The sequence below is a fragment of the Hemitrygon akajei genome, chromosome 19 (assembly GCF_048418815.1).
Source record: "Hemitrygon akajei chromosome 19, sHemAka1.3, whole genome shotgun sequence".
NCBI classification, from domain to species: Eukaryota; Metazoa; Chordata; class Chondrichthyes; order Myliobatiformes; family Dasyatidae; genus Hemitrygon; species Hemitrygon akajei.
The window spans coordinates 34,629,740-34,651,761 of record NC_133142.1 but is presented as its reverse complement, the minus strand read 5'-3'; the positions used below and the strand labels follow the sequence as shown (position 1 = coordinate 34,651,761).

Below are 22,022 nucleotides of genomic sequence, written 5' to 3'. Positions count from 1 at the left end.
CTTAATTCATTGGAGTATCAGAGAAAGAGGGGTGATCCTATAGAGCTGTATAAGATCATGAAGGGAGTAGGTACAGTGAATATACACGCTCAATGGAAAAGAATGGAAAACTAGAGAACATAGGCTTAATGTGAAAGGGGAAGATTTAAAAGGGCAACTTATCCACACGGAAGATGATGCACGTGTGGAGCAAACTGCCAGATAAATGGTTGTGGCAGGTACAGTAACAATATTTAAAAGTACACTTGGACAGGTACATTGGTAAGAAAGGTCTAGAGGAATCTGGGGCAAATGGGTACCTTGTTCAGCATGGAAGAGTTGAGCCAAAGTGCCTGTTTCAATGCTGTATTGCTCTGTAACTCTATATTTAAAAAATGGGAGAAACACTAAGAATTCAGGCAACGAGAAACAGTTAACCATCATCTGAGCAGATGTGGTTAACCAGTTAAGTTGTTGTTGCTCCTTTTCATGCCTTGTGGCGCAATGGGGGCATTTTTGTCATTTCTGTAGCAATTGATTGTTTTTTTTACAAGGCCGAGTTGCTAGCCCAACACTCAACTCAGAATGACGGAAAGCATACAAGGAGCTGGCCAGATTCGAACTTGGGACCATTTGCCTCAAAATCCAGTCCTGATGCCACTACACCACTGGACGGCTGACCAGATGAGCGTTTGCAGCAATTTCTGGGGGGTTTTATTTCAGATTTCCAGGATTTGCAGCTTCATGATTTTCAACTACTTTTAAAGTCCAGGAATCAGATGAGCATCTTCAGATGACAGTGTACATTATAACATCGCTGGGGTATTGGCAGACTTAGCTGAAAACATGTGTGAAGTATCAGGGTGTGTGCAGAGCCTGGACCTGATGCTTTACAGGGTGACAAGTTCCATTTTACTTTCAGACCCAGCCATTTGGCAAGGAACGATTGCTCAGCCTACTGCCACCTTAGCTCACAATAGGATTCTGATGGCATAACAACAATCTGTTGTGCAATAACACTTCATTCAAGTATGTGGGTGTCACAGGCAAAGCTCATCCTTAATTACACATGTCCAAGTAGCTGGAGAAGGTGATGGAGAACTAGCTTAGGACAGAACAGTAGCATCGCAGTTAGCGCAACGCTTTACAACACCAGCGATCACTGGTATGGTTCAATTCCCACCGCTGTGTGTAAGGAGTTTGTACTTTCTCCTCATGACCACGTGTGTTTCCTCCAACATCCCAAAGACGTCATTTAGAGTTAGGGTTTGTGAGCTGTGGGCATGCTATGTTGGCGCCAGAAGCATGGCAATATTTGGTACCCAGTTCAATTCTCAGACTGTGTTGGCCGTTGATGCAAACAAGACACTTCACTGCATGTTTCAATGCACATGTGACAAATAAAGCTAATCCCTACTCTCTTTCTGAATTGCCGTATATTGATAATGTTGGTAACTTAGCATTACCCCACAGACAGCAGATTTAACCAACACTTCTAGTCCTCCTGTTTGAACACACGTGTGCCACACTGAAGATATCTGCAGTGTTGTGGAATTCAGTTTACAGTTCAGTAGCAGGCTTTCTGACCCATTGAGCCCCCACTGCCCAATTACACCCACGTGGCCAACTAGCCTTCTAACCTGTACTTCTTTGGAACATGGGAGGAAATGAGAGCACCCGGAGGAAACACACTGATGCACCATCAATAACTCTCTGAGACGTGAAGGCGAGATATCGGCTTTTATTGACTGGAAGAAAGAACAAGCAGTAGTTGACCACCATACTACATCCTGGAGACTGAGGGCCGGGCTCAGGCCCCAATCGCCTTTATACTGGGGTCTGTGGGAGGAGCCACAGTCAGTGGGAGTGGCCACAGGAGCAGTCAGCAGGGGGCGTGTCCAGACAGGTATATGTAGTTCACCACACACACGCAATCACAAGGAGAATGTACAAACTCCTTGCAGGTATTGGCACGAATAAAACCCAGGTTACTGGTCCTGTAATAGCTTTACTCTACCTTGCCACCCCCAAGTATGACTTGAAACCCTGCCCTCTGCTGACACTCCTCCAGAAATAAACCACCCCATGACAAAGCAACTTCCATCACATCCAACACCATGACAACCAGGAGCATCCCTGAGCCACACATCTCACTACTGAGCACTTTGATCACTCTGCCTAGCCTGTAAAGTGTCCGTCCTCACTGGCCACGCTGAGGTGAGTCATTATTGGATTTCTGTCAAGTAACCTTTCTGTTCATCATGGTGGATCAAAGTCAGTTGGCACAGCAGATTGTCAGATGATAACCAAATCATCACAATCACAATTTGTCCAAACAATCTTTAGGTGTGTTAATATTTCCTGCCTTAGAGTATTGGTGTAGTTTTCTCAATGCTTTGTGGATAAAGTAAGACACTTTGCATTCTTGAGAATCCCTCTGCTTGCACTACCTGCACAGTCTATTTATAGAGAGAAGTTGATTAAGACAGTTCTCACTGAGCACAAATCTCATTATCTCCCTAATAAAATAGCAATTTGCAGATTAAGTGCAGTTACTGATTCCTCAATGTCTATTTGGCTATAGCCAGAGAATTAGACAACACAGTTTACCTGCTTCATGAAAAGATGGGGCAGATGACTGTGACTATGGCTTCACAAAAGGAACTCTCCCTTACTTGTCTGAGGAGCCCTTCTAAGGCTACCTATGAATTCCACCTTTTGTTGAGAGTCTAAACAGGGAGGTAGCTAGATTTACATGTCTCAATTTAGCAACCTTGCCATCAACATGGACAGGAATTGACAAGCGTCAGGCCGCCACCAAGTTCAGGCACAGTTATTACCCCTCAACCAACAGACTCTTGAACCAAAAGGGAATAATTTCACTCAACTTCACTTGCCCCATCTTGAACTATTCCCACAACCTATGGACTCACTTTCAAGGACTTTATGTCATGTTCTCAATATTTATTGCTTATTTATTATTATTATTAATATTTCTTCCTTTTTGTATTTTCACAGTTTGTTGTCTTTTGCACAGTGTTTGTACACCCAGTTGGTGTGGTCTATCATTGATTCCATTACGATCATTGGATTCTTTGAGTATACCCGAAAGAAAATGAATTCAGGATAGTATATGGTGACATAAAAGTAGTTTGATAACAAATTTACTTTGAAATTTAGATTAGCCTAATTATACAAATAGAGCACGTGTATCTGATGCACCTACCAACTGGCCTTCTGAATATGACAAATAGCAAAGGGCTGACATAAATTCACACAGATGAAACAAATTATAAGCAAGTTATCTTGTAAAATCATTCAGACTCAAAAGTACAAGATGTTTTGTTTAAAACATATATTCCATGCTCGTTCAGCATTTAAGATAAATTGTGCTCTGAGGAGTATATCATTAGTAATTACAATTAACATACTGCAAGTCAAGCTCATACAAGTACATTCAGGAAGAGCTCCTCTGTTTCTCTGTGTGAAGGACTGAAAGGCACTGAATTTGTTTTTGTTGTATTCGATACTTGGGTGAAACCTTAACAGACATGAAGGCTCTAAGGAAGGGTCTTCTTCTCTGACAGTTTGCTGCTGGGTGCCCATTTCTACACTCTGTGTCACTGCAGATGAGGGAGGAGTAGGACTTAAAAATGTCCCGCAGGTTACTTTACATCACAATATATACTCAATGTAACACACACAAAATGCTGGAGGAACTCAGCAGGCCAAGCAACATCTATGGAAAAGAGTACTGTCAACGTTTCAGGCCAAGACCCTTCAGCAGGACTTCTGAAGGGTCTCGGCCCAAAACATTGACTATACTTTTTTCCATAGATGTTGCCTGGCCCAAGTTACTCCAGTATTTTAAGTGTGTTGCTTGGACTTCCAGCATCTGCAGATTTTCTCTTGTTTGTGATTGGATATACTCAATGTATCTCAACCTTAGGTACATTGTTAATGCAAATATTTAATCAGCCAATTAAGTGGTAGCAACTCAATGCATGAAAGCATACAGATATTGTCAAGAAGTTCAGTTGTTGTTCTGACCAAACATCAGAATGGGGAAAAATTGCGATCTAAGTGGCTTTGACCGTAGAATGATTGTTGGTGTCAGGCGGGGTGGTTTGAGTATCTCAGCAACTGCTCATCTCCTGGGATTTTTCACCCACAACAGTCTCTAGAGTTTGCAGAGAACTGTGCAAAGAGAAACATCCAGTGAGTGGCAGTTGTTTGGGCGAGACTGCTTTGTTAGTGAGAGAGCCCTGAGGAGAATGGCCACACTCATTCAAGCTGACAGTAACTCAAATATCCGCACTTTACAACAGTGGAGTTGAGAAGAGCATTTCTGAATGCACAATACATCAAACCTTAAAAGGGATAGACTACAGCAGCAAAAAACCATGAACATATACTCAGTGGTCAATAGAAAGCTAATAAAATGGCCACTGAGTGTAGGATAGCAACATAAACTCTCTGTGATGAAATCTGTTGACCAGGACCGGGAAGCATATTTTTGGTCAGGGATAAAGGCCACAATTATTCTCCTTCTGGATTATGAAGGAACATTCAAGGATGTTTCATTAACTGACGTCACCAAGCTTGCAGGAGTAAAGACTCATTCCCTGCTGTGTTTGATGTTAGACGAAAAACAAATTGAACAAACAAATGGCAAGTATTTCTTTTGTTTGCAGAGAATGGGGAATACACTGAACATCAAATAATTTCCTTTCATTTTCACTCCCCTTAAAATTTAAATCAGATTGCCATCACTGTTCAGAAACAACACAAAGGAGGAGATTGCAGATAGGGCATTAGATGGGGATTTAAATAAGAAACATTTTAAAACACTGCAATTAATCAATATGGAATTATCAAGCAATCAGACCAAACAGATAATTAATCTTCCAGTCTACATTTTAGTGCAAGTGTTCACCACTACTGATTTTGTTATTATCAACTGCAAAAGGATGTGGGTTCAATTCCAACTCTATTGCTTTTGTCCTCTAATAGTGAGCAAGCAGTCTTTCACATGTGAAGGCAACCAATGTCCCACATGTCCTTTCAGATGCAGGTAAAAACAAGGGAGATCATCACCGGATCTAAAAATCTGGAACTTGCAAAAAAAAACAGCATTTTGGGAGTGTTTCACCAGATGGCTAATCCCACAACTGAAGAAACAAACCATTATATTTTATAACAATATCCAAATCTTTCCTTAAGTATCCTGGACAACAATTCCCTTGCCCCTCCTGCACAACCCTGGGATCCCTCGAGGCTAAGCCTATGATCTCCAAATCTCACCATCCCATTAGGCTACAAGGGCTCTTAAATCCCAATCACCCCAGTGCTCACCTAAACATTAACCTTTACCTTCATTGCAATCTTTGGCACAATCCCTCTTTCGACTCACTACCTCAACCAGAAGAAGATGGGCCCCCACGTCCTGATCCTCATCCCCACAGTCCCAAAGAGCACACAGCCAGATCCCAACTGAATGAATAAACCCTCTAATTCTGATCACCTCCCACACTCCACTCCAAATCTCAAACAAGAGAAAATCTGCAGATGCTAGAAATTTGAGCAACACACACAAAATGCTGGAGGAACTCAGCAGGCCAGGCAGCATCGATGGAAAGAAGTACAGTTGACTTTTTCGGGCCAAAACCCTTCAGAAGGACTGAAGGAAAAAAGCTGAGGAATAGATTTCAAAGGTGCAGGGAGGGGAGAGAGAAACGCCAGGCGATGGGTAAAACTGAGAGGGGGAGGGATGAAGCAAAGAGCTAGGAGATTGATTGTTGAAAGAAACAGAAGGCATGGAAGAAAGAAAAAAGGGAGGAGGAGTGGAGGAGCACCAGGGGGAGGCGATGGGAGGCAAGGAGATAACATGAGAGAGGGACAAGGGAATGGGAAATGGTGAAAGGGAGGGGGAGGCATTACGGGAAGTTTCAGAAATTGATGTTCATACCATCAGGTTGGAGGCTACCCGGACGTAATATAAAGTGTTGTTCCTCCAACCTAAGTGTGGCCTTATCCCAACAGTAAGGGAGGCCATGGATGGACATATCGGAGTGGGAATGGAAAGTAGAATTAAAGTGGGTGGCCACTGGGAGATCCCGCTTGTTCTGGTGGACGGAGCGTAGATGCTCGGTGAAGCAGTCTCCCAATCTATTCAGGTCTCGCCAATATACCGGGAGCACAGCACACAGTAGATGACCCCAACAAACTCACAAGTGAAGTGTCGCCTCAGTTGGAAGGACTGTTTCGGGCCCTGACTGGTAGTGAGGGAGGAGGTGCAGGGGTAGGGGTAGCACTTGTTCTGCATGCAAGGATAAGTGCCGGGGGGAGATCAGTGGGGAGGGACGAATGGACAAGGGAGTCGGGTAGGGAGCGATCCCTGCGGAAAACTCCAAATCTCCTTCCCGACCTGACAGCCTTACCTCTGCCTCCCCAGCACCATTCTGTTTACACCAGAGCACATGGTCCTTGTCCCTCCAGCCTTCACCAGCTAGAAAACCGGCACAATTAAGCAAATAAGCTTATAACCATTAGACTTCTTGCCACCACTGAACTTGACCTCAGACTAAACCACCATGTGCAGTATTTTCATTTAATTTCAGTTAGCAGCAGAGCAGAATAACGTATGAAACAACGTGGTAGAGCACGCTGGTAAAATGTGTACACAGAATTTAGATTTCGACCCATGTTGTAGTTGTTCTGGAAAAGCTTTATTGGAAATGGAAACTATTCTGGACTGCAGACTTCAGCTCTGCATCCAAAACGTTTGCTGGATCCATTATTACTTTCATATGGGTGCTTTCAAACATTTCTTAGTATCACATGGGGTGATTCAAATTGGCATAATACTGACTTATGTGTTGTCAAGTATCTCATAGGCACCTCAGGCTGAACATTGTTTTAAGTGCTTTATAATTTCAATTAGATTTGCTATTAAAGCTAGCTATTACAGATTTCTCAAATTACTAAAACTGGAGGAATGAGTTACATCATTTCACTGCCACACCACTCCTACTTCTCTAGTATATTAGATTAACACCTGAGAAAAGGCAGGATTTCAAAGGATAAACACAAGAAAGTCTGCAGAGGCTGGAAATCCAAAGCTATACACACAAAATGCTGGAGGAACACAGCAGATCAGGCAGCATCTACGGAAATGAATAAACAAGACAACGTTTCAGGCCAAGGGCCTTCTGGTTTGGAAAAGAAGGGGGAAAACACCAAAATAAAAAGGTGGGGAGAAGGGAAGGGGGCTAGCTAGAATCTATCACCTTTCAGCTAGCCTCTTTCCCCTCACCCCCACCTATTTATTCTGGCATCTTCCCCCTTCCGTTTCAGTCCTGAAGAAGGGTCTCTGCCCAAAACATTGACTGTTTATTTAGTTCCATAGATACAGCATCACCTGCAGAGTTCTTCCAGCATTTTATGTGTGTTGCTTAGAATTTCAAAGGGCTTTGGAAGACAAAAAGTAGCTCTACAAGGCTTCCTGGTAAGATGTAAATAAGCAGATCATAGATGAATGAACCTTCAGACTGGAGTAGAAATGTTACGCTGTGGAAGAATGAAGATCAATACTTACCCATATCAGTGAAAGAATAGTCAAAAACATTCCAATATATGAAAGTAATATAACTGATCATATTTTCTGATCCACAGACAAAATAAATAATATACATTATTAGAATATTCCAATACGAGATACACAAATACTTCAAAATCAGAGTTTATCAAGTGGACTTTGAGGGAAAAAAGGAAAAAAAAACAAAGGTTATTTTAACACATTTGTGAATTCATTCACATGTCCATTTGTCCATTCCATTTTGAAGAAAAGCTTGAAAACATATAGCGTATACAGATTTAATCTTTACACTTGCAGCAGGTCTAAGGAAATGAAAGTTCTTAAAATTTTCAGCACTAATATCACAATACTAACAATTAGTTTTAAATTTCAGAAGGAGCAACATTGCTGTAAACACCAAATTATTAAAAATGTTTCAAACCCAATTTTGAATGAGAGAGGAAATGTATGATTGATGCTTCAAGCAAGAGACAGTTAGAGCATCCTTGGCACCTCTTTAGGCCACCTTGGTTGATTTTAACTACTGAGCCATATTTGCACTCCAACAGACAATCTAACCAGCTATAGATAACAAAGTAAATTACAGAGACCATAAGCAGTTCATGTGCATGAAGACAGCATACAGAGAATGGATCAGAACCATTTTGTGTTTGAAAAGGGTAGTTACAGCAGGTGAAGCCTGTGGGCACCAGAACAATTCTACTACTCCTTGCAAGGCTCTTAACATCACAAGGTATCTCCTCTTGCTTGCTACCTGGTACTAACAACAACATCATAGCACCACAACTGACTTATATTAATGAGGGTCCTATCCAAATTAGCAACAGTTGTCACTGCTCAAAAAGAAAAGTGACCAGTGAGCAGGATTTGGCTAAGCAAAGAAGTGTCCTTTGTTCGGCCAACTAATTAGCAAGGACATACACCTTAATGAGACATCACCTGAAGGCAGTCAGATCAGTACTTTATATTAGGCATATGTAAGAACAAAACAGGAGAATATGGCTGATTGAAATTGTTGGGAGGGTAAAAAAAAATACTCCCAGAAAAATAAATCTTGCTCAGTGAAAATAAAACTTTAATATTTTGTTTGGAGTCCGCTAATTTGAAAAGTACACACATCTCCTCAACCCTTTTGATTTAATCACACTATGTCATACACTACCCCAATATGAAAGGAAACCTCTTAGAAATGAATGCCGTTACCCAACATTCTTAGATTCTATCTCTGAGTAGATCAACCTGCATATCTTTTGTTGTTCACACCACTAAATGCAATACATTTCCAGGCATTTGAGATGCCCTCTGACATCTTGCCAAAGTAACAAATACCCATGCAAGTCTGGACTTTAAGTGTGAGAATCTGTTCTTGTCTTTTGTAAATATTTTCATAAATTGCCTCCAGAAAGGAATATTAGAAACTAATCAGAAACTCTTGACTTCTCCTGCCTTGATCCAGAGGCAACTTTAGTGCCTTCTTCCAACCTGAACAACAACAATTCAGCTCTCCTGTAACCATCTTTTTCTAAGTGGATTGTCATACATCACCTGAGGCATGAAAGAAGTCCACAGTCCATTCCTGGAAGTATTCAGATCGACACAACAATTGTGTACGTCTTAATAGAAGTTTTTTTCTTGCAACCTTTTGCACATGCACTCCAAAATATTTCATTTTGATTCCATTTACATTCTTATGATACGAGTAAAATGATTACAACTCCTTTCTAATAAAAAGATAAAGGCTTACTACTCACAATGAGCACTGTATTGGCAATTGATTTCCAAAATGTCTCAGTCTTTTTGTTTCAAATAGAAAGAATGGCATCTTTGTTTGAGAAGATGGAAATATTGCATATTTTATATAAACCTGCGTTATTTATAAGGACTTGTTATACCAAGGAAAGAATGGGGAACACAGCGATACAAAGTTCAGAACATGTGAAGTTTCTTCTATTCCTATTAGTTTCTGAGATGTTTTCAAAAACAAATTACATCTTATTTTCAATAACATAACTAAATGTAGAGTGCTCAGCAAAGAGAACACGGCAAAGTCTTACCGATTAAAGATGGCATTTTATATAATTAACAAGTAACTGTAAGTCAAATTAAACTATGTCATTTCAAAGACAATAAACACTTAATGCCATATAAGTGTTGTAGAGAGACTGCATTTTTCAATTCTTTATATGAGCTTCAGCAAATTCAAAGTTGTTCCTAGGCCTGATGGGAAGAACAGATAAATAACACAACTATTACTCTAACACTGTGCGTTGATCTAATTGTTCCAGTTTTATTTTTCCCTCTATTAAATGATATAAAGGAATACAATCATGGGAGTCAGAACGCTAAATGCAGATTCATCACAGGAAAATTCAAAACTGCTCCCATATCAAGATCATGTAGTAATTAGGGAAGTATGTACAATAGTCTCGTTAAACAGGAGATACTAATAAAGCTTCTGCACTCGCTAGTCTGATGATGAATCAAGGCTGTTAGAAGACATCAACTCACTGGAGGAAATCGGATTATATGTGACCACTGGCAAAGAGTTAAAAGTTCTGCGTGTTTTAGATAGCAAAGAAGTTTCTATGAAAAACTTAAACTTGTTCAACTGAAAAAATGTTCAAGAAAAAACCTCACAAAAACATAAAATCTTTAAAATCAACATGACATTGTTTGTAAATCAAATTTAGTTTATTTCTGTTTTCCAGACCAGTAAATCTTTTATTTTACAATGCTATCCAGAAAAAAAAATGCTGCAAGCTTCTGAGCATTATGTTAAAATATCCACAAACATTAAAATATTTACGTCACATGTAATTTTCCTGCTGCACTTATGGCTCAGCTAGATTAGGTAGAATACCATTCTCTCTTCATTGATTTACTGAACATTTGTTCAAAAATATTGATTTGTTAGACAGCGCAGTCTGGTAAGAAATAAGAGATTATGAAAATTAAGCCGTACCTTGAGGACTTCCATTGGCACCTGAGTATTTGTGGGCAGGTTGGTGGGGACACTGACGTTGATGGCCTGTGTCTGGCTGACTGGCACTCGCTGCTGAATGAACTGTGCTGCCTGCTGCTGTTGCTGTTGTTCCCGTCGCTCCTGCTCCTGCATTTGCTCACGCATGAGCTGCTGCCGTAGCAGTATTCGTGATGTCATATTGGAGGAGGTTAACGGGGGTTTAGATGATCCTTGCTGCTCTGATGAATTGCTGTGATGAAACGAATAATGGAGAAAACAGGCTTCCGTTAGAAGAAAATAACAGATGAGACAGAAATATGCTTATCAACTTGAGAACATAGCTCACTGAATGTGCTAGCAACTCACACTATTGACTAAAACTCGAAAGCCGAAATCTGCAGTTAAACAATGCGCGTTCTGGTAACTTTAAGCTGATTTCTGCCCTCAACAATCACACATACACACACACACAAATCCCAGTTGATGACAAATGACGGAAGCCACAGATCAGATCTACATTAGAATATGCATAGTTGTCAGTCGTGTTAAGAAAGTCAAAGAGATTTCACTCTTCAAAACATTATTTAACAATATGAAACAGTCTAGCCAAAGCAAATTAGATCAATATTCATATCATTCCCTTAAATAAAAGTTAACATGAGGGGAAATATTCATTAGCTTACGGGAAAAGATGGGTCTAACTTAACAGAACTCCCAAAGAGCCACCAGAGGTACAATAGGCCAAATGAGCTCTTTCTGAACCCTTCTGTGATCATAGTATCGGAAAGTATTCCAATGTGCTTGCTGATGCTGATGCAACATTATTAAATACAGCAATTAACTAATAAATCTAATAAAGTGAAACTTCCATATTGACTAATTGGAATGTTAGGTCAGTCACAATCTCAGTTAATGATGGAGCAAGATCAAAGATCCAAGTGGCTTGGGTCCGCTCCTTGTTTGTCTCAGCCTCGATCACATTACTACCAAACGTGGCGAAGACAAATAACTCTGGTATTTCTGAAATCATACTACAGCATTAGAGGATAGGAATAGAAAAATATGTTAATGACTGAGAGGGCCCAAGATGATCTGAACTCCTGACTCGATATATAGGCAGAATCATCTTTCCTCTTTTGTAAACTATTTCACCATCTCAGTGGTACCGGATCACATTTGAAGCTTAACGTCAGAAATTGTGAAAATTTCTGCTGCAGCCCAAAATTATGAGCAGAACATTTAAATCTTGATTACTAAGTTTCTTAAGCTAAAGCTCGAAGTTATAAACTTTAAAAGTTGCAATACGCTCAATGCAAATTGAAATTTATAAATTAAATGTGCTTTAAATTGTATTCTGGAGCAATGATCATTTTACAATAATTTGAAATGTTCCCAGGCACACATGGAATGAATGGAAATGAATTGTTGTCGAGTTGTTAAGTAAACAAACAGCAGGTCACCAGCATATCAGAAATCTACACTAACTTTTGTCAATTATGTGCTACTGCTTGGTTATGGTACCACTAACATAGAACAGATGCTAATCTCAGTAACACATCTGTTGCCAAAGCTGTACGAACCTGGTTACTGCTCTATTCTGACAAACATGACGTCAATCTGGAATTATATACAGTATATAGGGCTCAAATTAATTCCAAGTAGGAACATAATGTAGCAAAACATCAGCTATCTAGAATCATAGATTTGCTAATTTTAACAAACCAATCTCAATAATCAACATTCTAAACAAAAATGGCCATTAAAATTGAAAGAATAAAAGGAAACCCACCTTGGGTCACAAGCAAAAATATCAGTAGATTGGAATGAGAGAACCAATGAAGGAAGACAGACTAGCCCTCCTGACAATGGCCCTCAATAAATGTCATTTAAAAACTTACCATTATAAGCCTCCCTTGACTTTTCATGCAGTCGCTAAAGGAAAACCACCATTATACCATTTCTGAAATCCCAGACAGATAGAGCTAATGTGTCCCCACAATTAGCGATCAATCAGCTAGAGGATCATTCCTAGCTTATATTCCAGCTACTCATAATTTATGGCTGTAGTCAATCAAAATGGGACTACAGGGACACAGTAGGTAAGACTCTATCCCAAGTTTATATGCCTATCATCTTCCAGAGAGCATTGGTAAAAATTCTCTCATAATGTTGCTAATGTTCAAAGGCAAACAGCAAACTTCACAAAATACTTCATAAGAACTTGAGTTACAGGATAAGGTTGAATAGGTTAGGACTTCATTCCCCAGAGTGTAGGAGAATAAGGAGAGATTTCATAGAGGGGCTACTAATGCCCTTCCCTTGGACAATATCAGTAGTGTGGAGAGGGGAGACTTGCAGCCTGGGCAACTGCCAGTCTTCCATAAAAAAAAACCTTGCCCAGGCTTGCGCCCTGGAAACTCTCCAAGGTGCAAATCCATGGTCTATCGAGACTAACGGAGGCCTACTACTACAAAATCATGAGGGGGTATAGATCAGATAAATGCAAGCAGGCTTTTTCCACTGAGGTTGGGTGAGAATAGAACTAGAAGTCATAGGTTAAGGATGAAAGGTGAAATACACAAGGGGAATTTGAGAGGGAAACTTCTTTACTTATATGGTGGTGCAAGTGTGGAATGAGCTGCCAGAAGAGGTGATGGATGCGGGTTCGGCTGCAACATTTAAGAGAAGTTTCAACGGGTACATGGATGGGAGGGGTATGCAGGGCTATGTTCCAGGTGGTGGTCTAAAGGACTAAGCAGAATAACAGTTCAGCATGGAGTGGATAGGCCAAATGACCTGTTTCTATGGCTCTATAACATGTTCATGATATGTTTCTTCAAGCAAAAGGCAGAAATATGGAGTTCAGATCCAAAGTAAGTATGCTGAACCCAAAGGCAGGAAAGGGTAAAGAGGAAGACAAATGAGCCTAGGGCAATGTCACAAATCCTTTACTGGCGCTGAACTGGTGCTTTACTGGAACTATACAAAATCTAATGTCAAGTCACCCACTAACCTTTGCAACTCAGGAATCTTGCCTGCTAGGCACAATGACAGAGTTGACAGCAATTTTTTTTTAATGATCAGAGGAATTACCAATAATGCACACACTGGCAACATTAATTGATCATAGAAGTAATTCTAAAATATCATGTACCTGCTTTCAGTAGGTTCAGTCTAAACTGATTCACAGGACCGATACTTCACCCCTACTAAGGTAGGAATCAGTTAAGTCTAGATAACCCCAACAAGGAAATGGATATTTTTAGTGTGAACTGCAACCACAATTTGCATGCTGCATTGTCCAATCAATTATCATAACGTGGGTTGCCAGTAGGGATCATTGCAAAACTGACAGCCTTAGCCTCCATGCAATGACCAGTGGTGGTGAGTGCAAGCTGTTATCAGCTGACATTATCACTGTGGCATCTGGAAGCCTCCATAGTAAGGTAATTAGACTCAACAAAAACATGCCTATTCCTCCAGCAGTCTCCATTGGACTCTGAATGGATTGAGAAATTGCTGTTCATTTTCGATCCAACTTCTTCTCTCTCAGTGACAAACAAGTATGGACAATAACTGTTGGCCTTACCAACATTGCCCAAATCAAGAACTTCCTTTCAAATTAACTCAAGGAGTGAATATCCCTGATTAGTAAACACCTACTATGATCTTCAAACAAAATGTATTTTACTATGTTTACTCATAACACGAATTTTATTGTCAAAAGCCAATTAAAAAATAATCCCTCATGATGAATTTATTTCTGAACTGCAATCAATGACTGCACCAAAACAGGCCAATCTGCATGCCCCAGAGAATCTGATCATCTGCCAAACAATTATATTTCTAATTAAAACTTAAGCCTGAACTTTTTTTCCATCCATTAGGATTAAAGAAGACAACTTCTCCTTATTTTTGTGTATTTGTCAGCCCTTTTACAAAAAATTGGCTTCAACTGAGTGGACCCATTGGGCCAAAGGGCCAGCATCCATTCCATATTGCTCTATGAATCTATGACAAACAAACTTTAGAAGGGCAGAAAGGATATGCTTTTTGTATTTCACATAAGTAATTTCCTTCAAATGCCACAATCTTTCTAACAGACTTTGAATGGTGCTAGACATTTCTAATTTTGTAGCCTCAAAGTAATCAGAGTAATCTCCTGAGGTCAATATTAAGGTGGAAATTTGCAAAAATAAGCTGCATTCTAAGGCAGTAGAATAAATTTAACATGCTGATGTATTTATAGCTCTAACACTCACTATAAATTAAATGAAATGTCATTGTAGTATTATGCTGAATCTATTTTAAAATGCTGTTTTTTTCAGCTGACACCTTGCATTAATAAAGGCATACGATTTAAAAATAAACTGCGAGTTTGCGCAAATATATGCTGACAAAATTTTGTGTGTATGCTCCCACTACATTTGGAATAAAATGCATTTATGTGCACGAGGGGATGGTGCAGGGATTTGAAACTGGAAGGCCAAAGACTCAAGTGTCCTGCTGAACGAAGTGGCACGATCTCATTATTATTTTTAGGATCAGTTTTCCTCCAACCCCTGACCTATAAACACCCAACTTGATGGACATGTACAGTAAGCTGCAGAGGGAGTTCTCAGTGAGGGATGCTTAGGGATAAGCCCAGTGCAAGAGTGAGCAAGGCAGAACCACATCAGATTGATTAGCTTGGGGTGCGGCAAGGAGCAGAATGGAGAATGGCAGGGAATGCTATGGAGGGGACAAAAAGAGAAAAAAAATTTGGTAAGCAAAGACAGAAAGTAGCAGGGAGCGAAGTGATAACCTCCATTGTGATAGGAAACAGGAGTAGATATTCCAAAGAGGTGATGAGTGAAATTTACTGAAAAGAAGTATCTCTTTGGAGAGGGAATGGGGAAGAATAGCAAAATGTGGGATGGATATGAGGAATCAAAATCTTGACAGCAGGGAGGAGAACGTCTAGGAAAAAGCTGTGAGTAAACTAATTGAAGGAGGATTCTGTGACTTGGTGTCAAGAAGGTAAGAAGATTGGGGTAAGGAAATGCTAAGAGAGGGAACAGGATATAGTTAAGCCTGCACAGTCATAGAGTTGCAGAGCACAGAAAAAGGCTCTTCAGCTGTGCATGTCCGTGCCCACCAAGAATCAAGCCAGTTGCATATTCCAGCACCTGGCCCAAACCCTTCTCAACTCTTGACATCTATATATCTGTCCACAAACTTCTTCAATGTATCTGATGTACCTGCCTTGACCACTTCCTCTGCTAGCTGGTTCCATATATTCACCACGAACTGTATGAAAACTCTTGCCCCTCAAGTCCTCATTAAACCTTTCACCTCTAATGTTAAAACTACATCCTTTAGTTTTCAATTCCCCCACCCTAGAAAAAGACTATACACCCCATTTATGTCACTTATGATTTTATATCCCTCTATGAGATCACCCTCATTCTCCTATGTTCCAAGGAATGAAGGCCAGTCTGGCTCCTTTGAGTACTGGAAGCATGTTTGCAACTCTTTTTTTCACTCTTTCCAGTTTAATTACATCCTTTCTATAACAGGGTAACCAGAATCGAATACAAGTTGGTGTGCGAAAGCTGTGTGCAGTCCAATATCAAGTAGTTGTCTTAGTCACTTTTCTTGTGATCACAAGACTCTGTTGGACATTGCGAATGAGGAATGCTCCTATTCGCTTATTTATTGGTGGATGGCAGAGGAGCTGCGTGGCCTTGATCATAGTCTGGACTAGGCCTCAAGCCGCAGTGTCACCTGTTTACAGCCGCCTGGGAGAGAGGCGTCGGAGCCACTGCACTCCACCAGAGTGCCAGGGGCAGAATGGCACAGAGTACAAGCTGGAGTTGGTGCTGAACTCAGGGTTCACTTAACAGAAGACAAGCTGTATTGTATCGACTGCTGACTGCCGCAACATTCATGGACTCAGGGTCATGGACTATACATTTTTTGTGTGATTATATTTTACTGATATTGTATACATGCTTGGAATCCGAGATGTGCTTGCTATCTTATATGTGCTATATGTACCTTGTGGTGTGTATGACTGTTGATAATGTGGTTTGCATCTTGGCACAAGAGTAATGCTGTTTCATTTGGCTATATTCATGGGTATTCATGGATGGTTGAATGACAATTAAACTTGAACTTAAGTAAAAGTACAACACTATCTATCCTCCAGTCTACAAGTACCTCGCCTTTTGGTGAAGAAAAATTTCCAGAGCCCCATGAATTTCTTCTCCTGCTTCCCACAATATCCTTGCATGAAATTGGATAGGCTGGCAATTTATTCACTTTTATGGTCCTCAAGACTATCAACGTTTTCTCTTTCAGTCATTATCAATATGTTTCAGGTCATCCATGCCTCGAATTTCCCAGTTTCCATGACTTTCTCCATGGCACAGATCAGGAGAATTCATTTTAAGACTCACTCATCTTCAGTTGCTGAACACTTAGATGAGCACACTGATCTTTCAAGAGACCTGTTCTCCCTCATGTCACTCATTTGCCCAGAATATATTTATAGACTCTGTTAGGATTCTCCTTTACCGAATCCTCCAATGATATGCCACTCTCTTTCTTCCCTTCTGATTTATTTCTCGTTTATTCTTAAATCCGGTATATTCCTCAAGAGATTCACTTGATTCCAGCTGATTCTAACTTATTCCTCTTTCCTGAGCAGAGCCTCAATATCCCCCATTATCCAGGCTTCCCTAATACTGCCAGCCTTGCCCTTCACTCTAATAAAACATGCTGTTCCTGAACTCTCCCTATTTCTCTTTTGAAGGCCTCCAATTTGCTAGCTGTTCCTTTACCCACTAATAGCTTTTTCCAATGAACCTCTGCAAGTTTCTGACTAATGCCATCAAAATTAGCCTTCTTCCAATTTAGGACTTTAATCTATGGGCCAGTCCCATCCTTTTGCATAGATGATGGTCACTGCTTCCAAAGTGCTCCCTAGATAACATTCATCCACTTGCCCAAGCTCATTTCCCAAGAGGAGATCAAGCATTGCCTCCTCTCTAGAGAGCCATCTACTGGAGATGCTTAAATAAATTATGCCCATCTAATCACTTAGCACTATATGCATCCTAGTCAATATTAGGGAAGTTAATATCATCTACCTATTAAAACCCTATTATACCTACATGCTTTTATGACCTATAGTACATTGTCTATATCTACTGTTCTAATTCCTGCTATCTGTACTCATAGGATGAGTATTGCTGGCTATTCAGCACCTACTGCCTACACTTTAGCACTGTGAAACTGGTAATGACACTTCTTAAACTCTTATACAGGCCCTCCACTGGTTGTGAATTACGGGCACCTGTGCGTGTGAACAAGCTGACTTAAGGATTTTCAATTTATTTAAAAACTCATTAGAAATTTTCCATAATATTCAAAACAATAGACAATAGGTGCAGGAGTAGGCCATTCGGCCCTTTGAGCCAGCACCACCATTCACTGTGATCATAGCTGATCATCCACAATCAGTACCCCGTTCCTGCCTTCTCCTCATATCCCTTGACTCCTCTATCCTTAAGAGCTCTATCTAACTCTTTCTTGAAAGTATCCAGAGAATTGGCCTCCACTGCCTTCTGAGGCAGAGCATTTCACAAATCCACAACTCTCTGGGTGAAAAAGTTTTTCCTCAACTCTGTTCTAAATGGCCTACTCCTTATCCTTAAACTGTGGCCTCTGGTTCTGGACTCCCCCAACATCGGGAACATGTTTCCTACCTCTAGCATGTCCAATCCTTTAATAATCTTATATGTTTCAATCAGACCCCCTCTCATCCTTCTAAATTCCAGTGTATACAAGCCTAGTTGCTCCAACCTTTCAACATATGACAGTCCCACCATCCTGGGAATTAACCTCCTGAACCTACGCTGCACTCCCGCAATAGCAAGAATGTCCTTCCTCAAATTTGGAGACCAAAACTGCACACAATACTCCAGGTGTGGTCTCACCAGGGCCCTGTACAACTGCAGAAGGATCTCTTTGCTCCTATACTCAACTCCTGCTGTTATGAAGGCCAACATGCCATTAGCTTTCTTCACTGCCTGCTGTACCTGCATGCTTAATTTCAGTGACTGATGAACAAGGTCACCTAGATCTCGTTGTACTTCCCCTTTTCCTAACTTGACACCATTCAGATAGTAATCTGCCTTCCTGTTCTTGCCACCAAAGTGGATAACCTCACATTTATCCACATTAAACTGCATCTGCCATGCATCTGCCCACTCACTCAACCTGTCCAAGTTACCCTGCATTCTCCTAACATCCTCCTCATATTTCACACTGCCACCCAGCTTTGTGTCATCTGCAAATTTGCTAATGTTACTTTTAATCCCTTCATCTAAATCATTAATGTATATTGTAAATAGCTGCGGTCCCAGCACCGAGCCTTGCGGTACCCCATTAGTCACTGTCTGCCATTCTGAAAAGGACCCGATAATCCCTACTCTTTGTTTCCTATCTGCCAACCAATTTTCTATCCATGTCAGTACCCCACCCCCAATACCATGTGCTCTAATTTTGCCCACTAATCTCCTATGTGGGACCTTATCAAAGGCTTTCTGAAAGTCCAGGTACACTACATCCACTGGCTCTCCGTTGTCCATTTTCATAGTTACATCCTCAAAAAATTCCAGAAGATTAGTCAAGCATGATTTCCCCTTCGTAAATCCATGCTGACTCAGACCGATCCTGTTACAGCTATCCAAATGTGCCACTATTTCATCTTTTATAATTGACTCCAGCATCTTCCCCACCACTGATGTCAGACTAACTGGTCTATAATTCCCTGATTTCTCTCTCCCTCCTTTCTTAAAACAAATTACGTTTCCCCAACTTTAAGCAGAACACTGTGCATCTGTATGGAAATTTGTGATCTGAGCTGCTGTTCAGGTTGGTCTGAGGTCTGGATTGGGATAAATTCACAGGCTGCCTTCCTTTTCTGGGGTGAAATGGGGTATTCCCCCAAGTGCTTTGGAAACTGGCAAGATGGATGAGGTTGAATTTGCCGTCTGTGCAGGAGCTGCAGAAATATTTTGCCAGGCAGGAATGTGGTATTTCTGTATGCCCTCTCTCACTTAATTAATAAATTGAATGAGAGAGTTTTTCCATCCATATTACAGAAAATAAAACAAATATATCTAATCCTTCTATACATTTATGAAGTTTTCCTTACTTAGCAGACTTTATAACAAGAAACTGATTTTTCTTTCACCTTTGGTGCACACTATGTACAAAGACTAAAGGGTTTCTTTCTATACAAGATGTCATTTTGAAACCTTCCCTAAGCCACTAATCCCTTCGATAAAAAAAGAAAAATCTCTGCACTCCAACAACTGCAGCTGCTGAATAATCGGACTAATTACCACATAAATCAGTCCATTAATTATTATAGTCTCAATGTGCAAGTTGACATCAAACTTTTTGGTTGTCAGACAATCAAAGTTACCTTCAACATTACCAGCGTGAAATGGTGTATTATGATCACCATTTTAGTGGAATATCTTGGCAGGCAAGTGCACTTTAGTACAAAGCTGGTTAAAAAGGTTATGACAAACTTAATCCAAGTCAAAAGCATTACTTGATTGCATATATCATGTAAATATAAGATTCTAAATATTTGAAGGAGTTTATTTCCAACAGGATAAAAAACATTTTTAAGATATACTTCAAAGCCTCTGTTCTGGATGAATAACACCAAGTGATACTTTGCTCTTGTGCTTCATTAGTTTAAACCTGAATTACCTTAAACAGAATATTCAAATACCACTAGTTTACAATATAAGTCACCTTTCTCCAATCAGTAACATCCAAAAGTGATTGATTATATTGAAGAGATTTAAACATTATCCAGTTATCTTCATTATATTCATTTGCTGCTATCTTTATACCACATACAGAAAAACCAAACTTTTGTTGTGCTTTTTGTTCAGATTATGTCAATTCTATAGACAAAGTAATCAAGAAAGACAGGTTATTCATTCATCTCCTTTAAGCAAAGGTAACATAATGAAGAAAATCACTTAGCTTCTTTTTGTCTAAAACAATGGACATATGATCTGGGAGAAAATATTGAATTTGGATACTTCCTCAAGCATTGATTTAGTCCTAAAAAGGTTTAAACAACTGAAAACTGGACTGACATGTAAACAAAAGGCCCACTTAACTAAATTCATTGAAGGGAATGGAATTCTGGTCTAATCTGCATTGAGTTGTGAAGTAAAAGATCATTTAAGCAGTAAATACTAACTTTTTGTAAACCGTGATTTACTAGATTCAGCTTTTACACTTCATTATGAAATCTCTTGCATTTTAAAGATATTGTTCATGGCCTAATAAGCTGCTTATTAAGGCTAGCTTGTTTACGTCATACAGTTTAACCTAAGAATTGACTCATATTGTGCCATGTATTTTTCCTGTAAACACCAACAAAACTAAAAAAGATGAGTTTTAATCTTCCACAAAGGGGAATGTATTATTGCTGCACAATCAATTTTTACAAGATTATCTAAATATAGTGCTTTTATAACCTTCATTCAATATTGTAAGCAACATCTTTCACTTTCACCAATCTGTCTTTATTAAGTGTTTACCCTCCAAAAATACAATTTCTCTTACTACTAATACAAAGAAAAACAAAAATTCTAACATCTAGGGACCACCACCGTACCTTGGTGATCAGGTTGATGACTGATTAATTGTGCTGCTGGCCTTGATAAAGCATTACCAATTCTTGGGCATTATCTGGCTTGCTGTATTCTTAATAATCCTTTTCTCTTCATGAAAATTTAAGTTCAGATTTTATTCCTAATCTCATTCTCATCTTATTAAGCTTTATTTCCTTTCATGTTTAACTTCATTTTGCTATCTTGTATTGCTCAAAACACTTACGCTGCCTTGATGCCAAAATAGTTCTTTATGCTTTATCTCAAAATGAACACCTATTCAGTAATATTAATTTCAGATAAATACTCTAGAGCTTACTTCTAAAACAATCAATGAACTCCTTCACAGCCTTCTTATCTAATGTAAATTCCCAATCAGCATTAGAACAAAGTACCTGGAATAGTACTGCACAGTTGTTCTGACTTTTTAACCTACTCCAAGATCAATCCAAACCTTCCTCGCCCCCCCCCCCCCCACACACACAGCTCTTGGAACCATAGAACACTACAGCACAGTACAGGCCCTTCAGCCCTCCATGTTGTGCCGACCCATATAATCCTTTAAAAAAAGTACTAAACCCACACTACCCCATAACCCTCCATTTTTCTTTCATCCATGAGGCTCTTAAATACCCCTAATGTTTTAGCCTCCACCTAATGTTTTGAAATGATTTCATTGTCAGTGTACAGCAGAACTCATTTCCTAATGCATTCCATAAACAGTAAAGCAGGTGGATACACCCAGATCCTATGTCAAAGCCCCACTATAGTCTGCTCTTGTACTAATCAC

At 39.9% G+C, this 22,022-nt stretch overlaps 1 protein-coding gene across 4 annotated transcripts in view; it reads right to left on the bottom strand.

Moving 5' to 3' along the window:
* LOC140741873 (microphthalmia-associated transcription factor-like) overlaps positions 1–22,022 on the bottom strand; it is a 254,237-nt gene that overhangs the window by 119,455 nt on the left and 112,760 nt on the right. For all 4 annotated transcript variants that reach the window (XM_073072375.1, XM_073072374.1, XM_073072372.1 and 1 more), the window contains exon 2: positions 10,539–10,788. In XM_073072375.1, the coding sequence (XP_072928476.1) occupies positions 10,539–10,788 (250 nt within the window). The remainder of the gene's footprint in view (positions 1–10,538; positions 10,789–22,022) is intronic.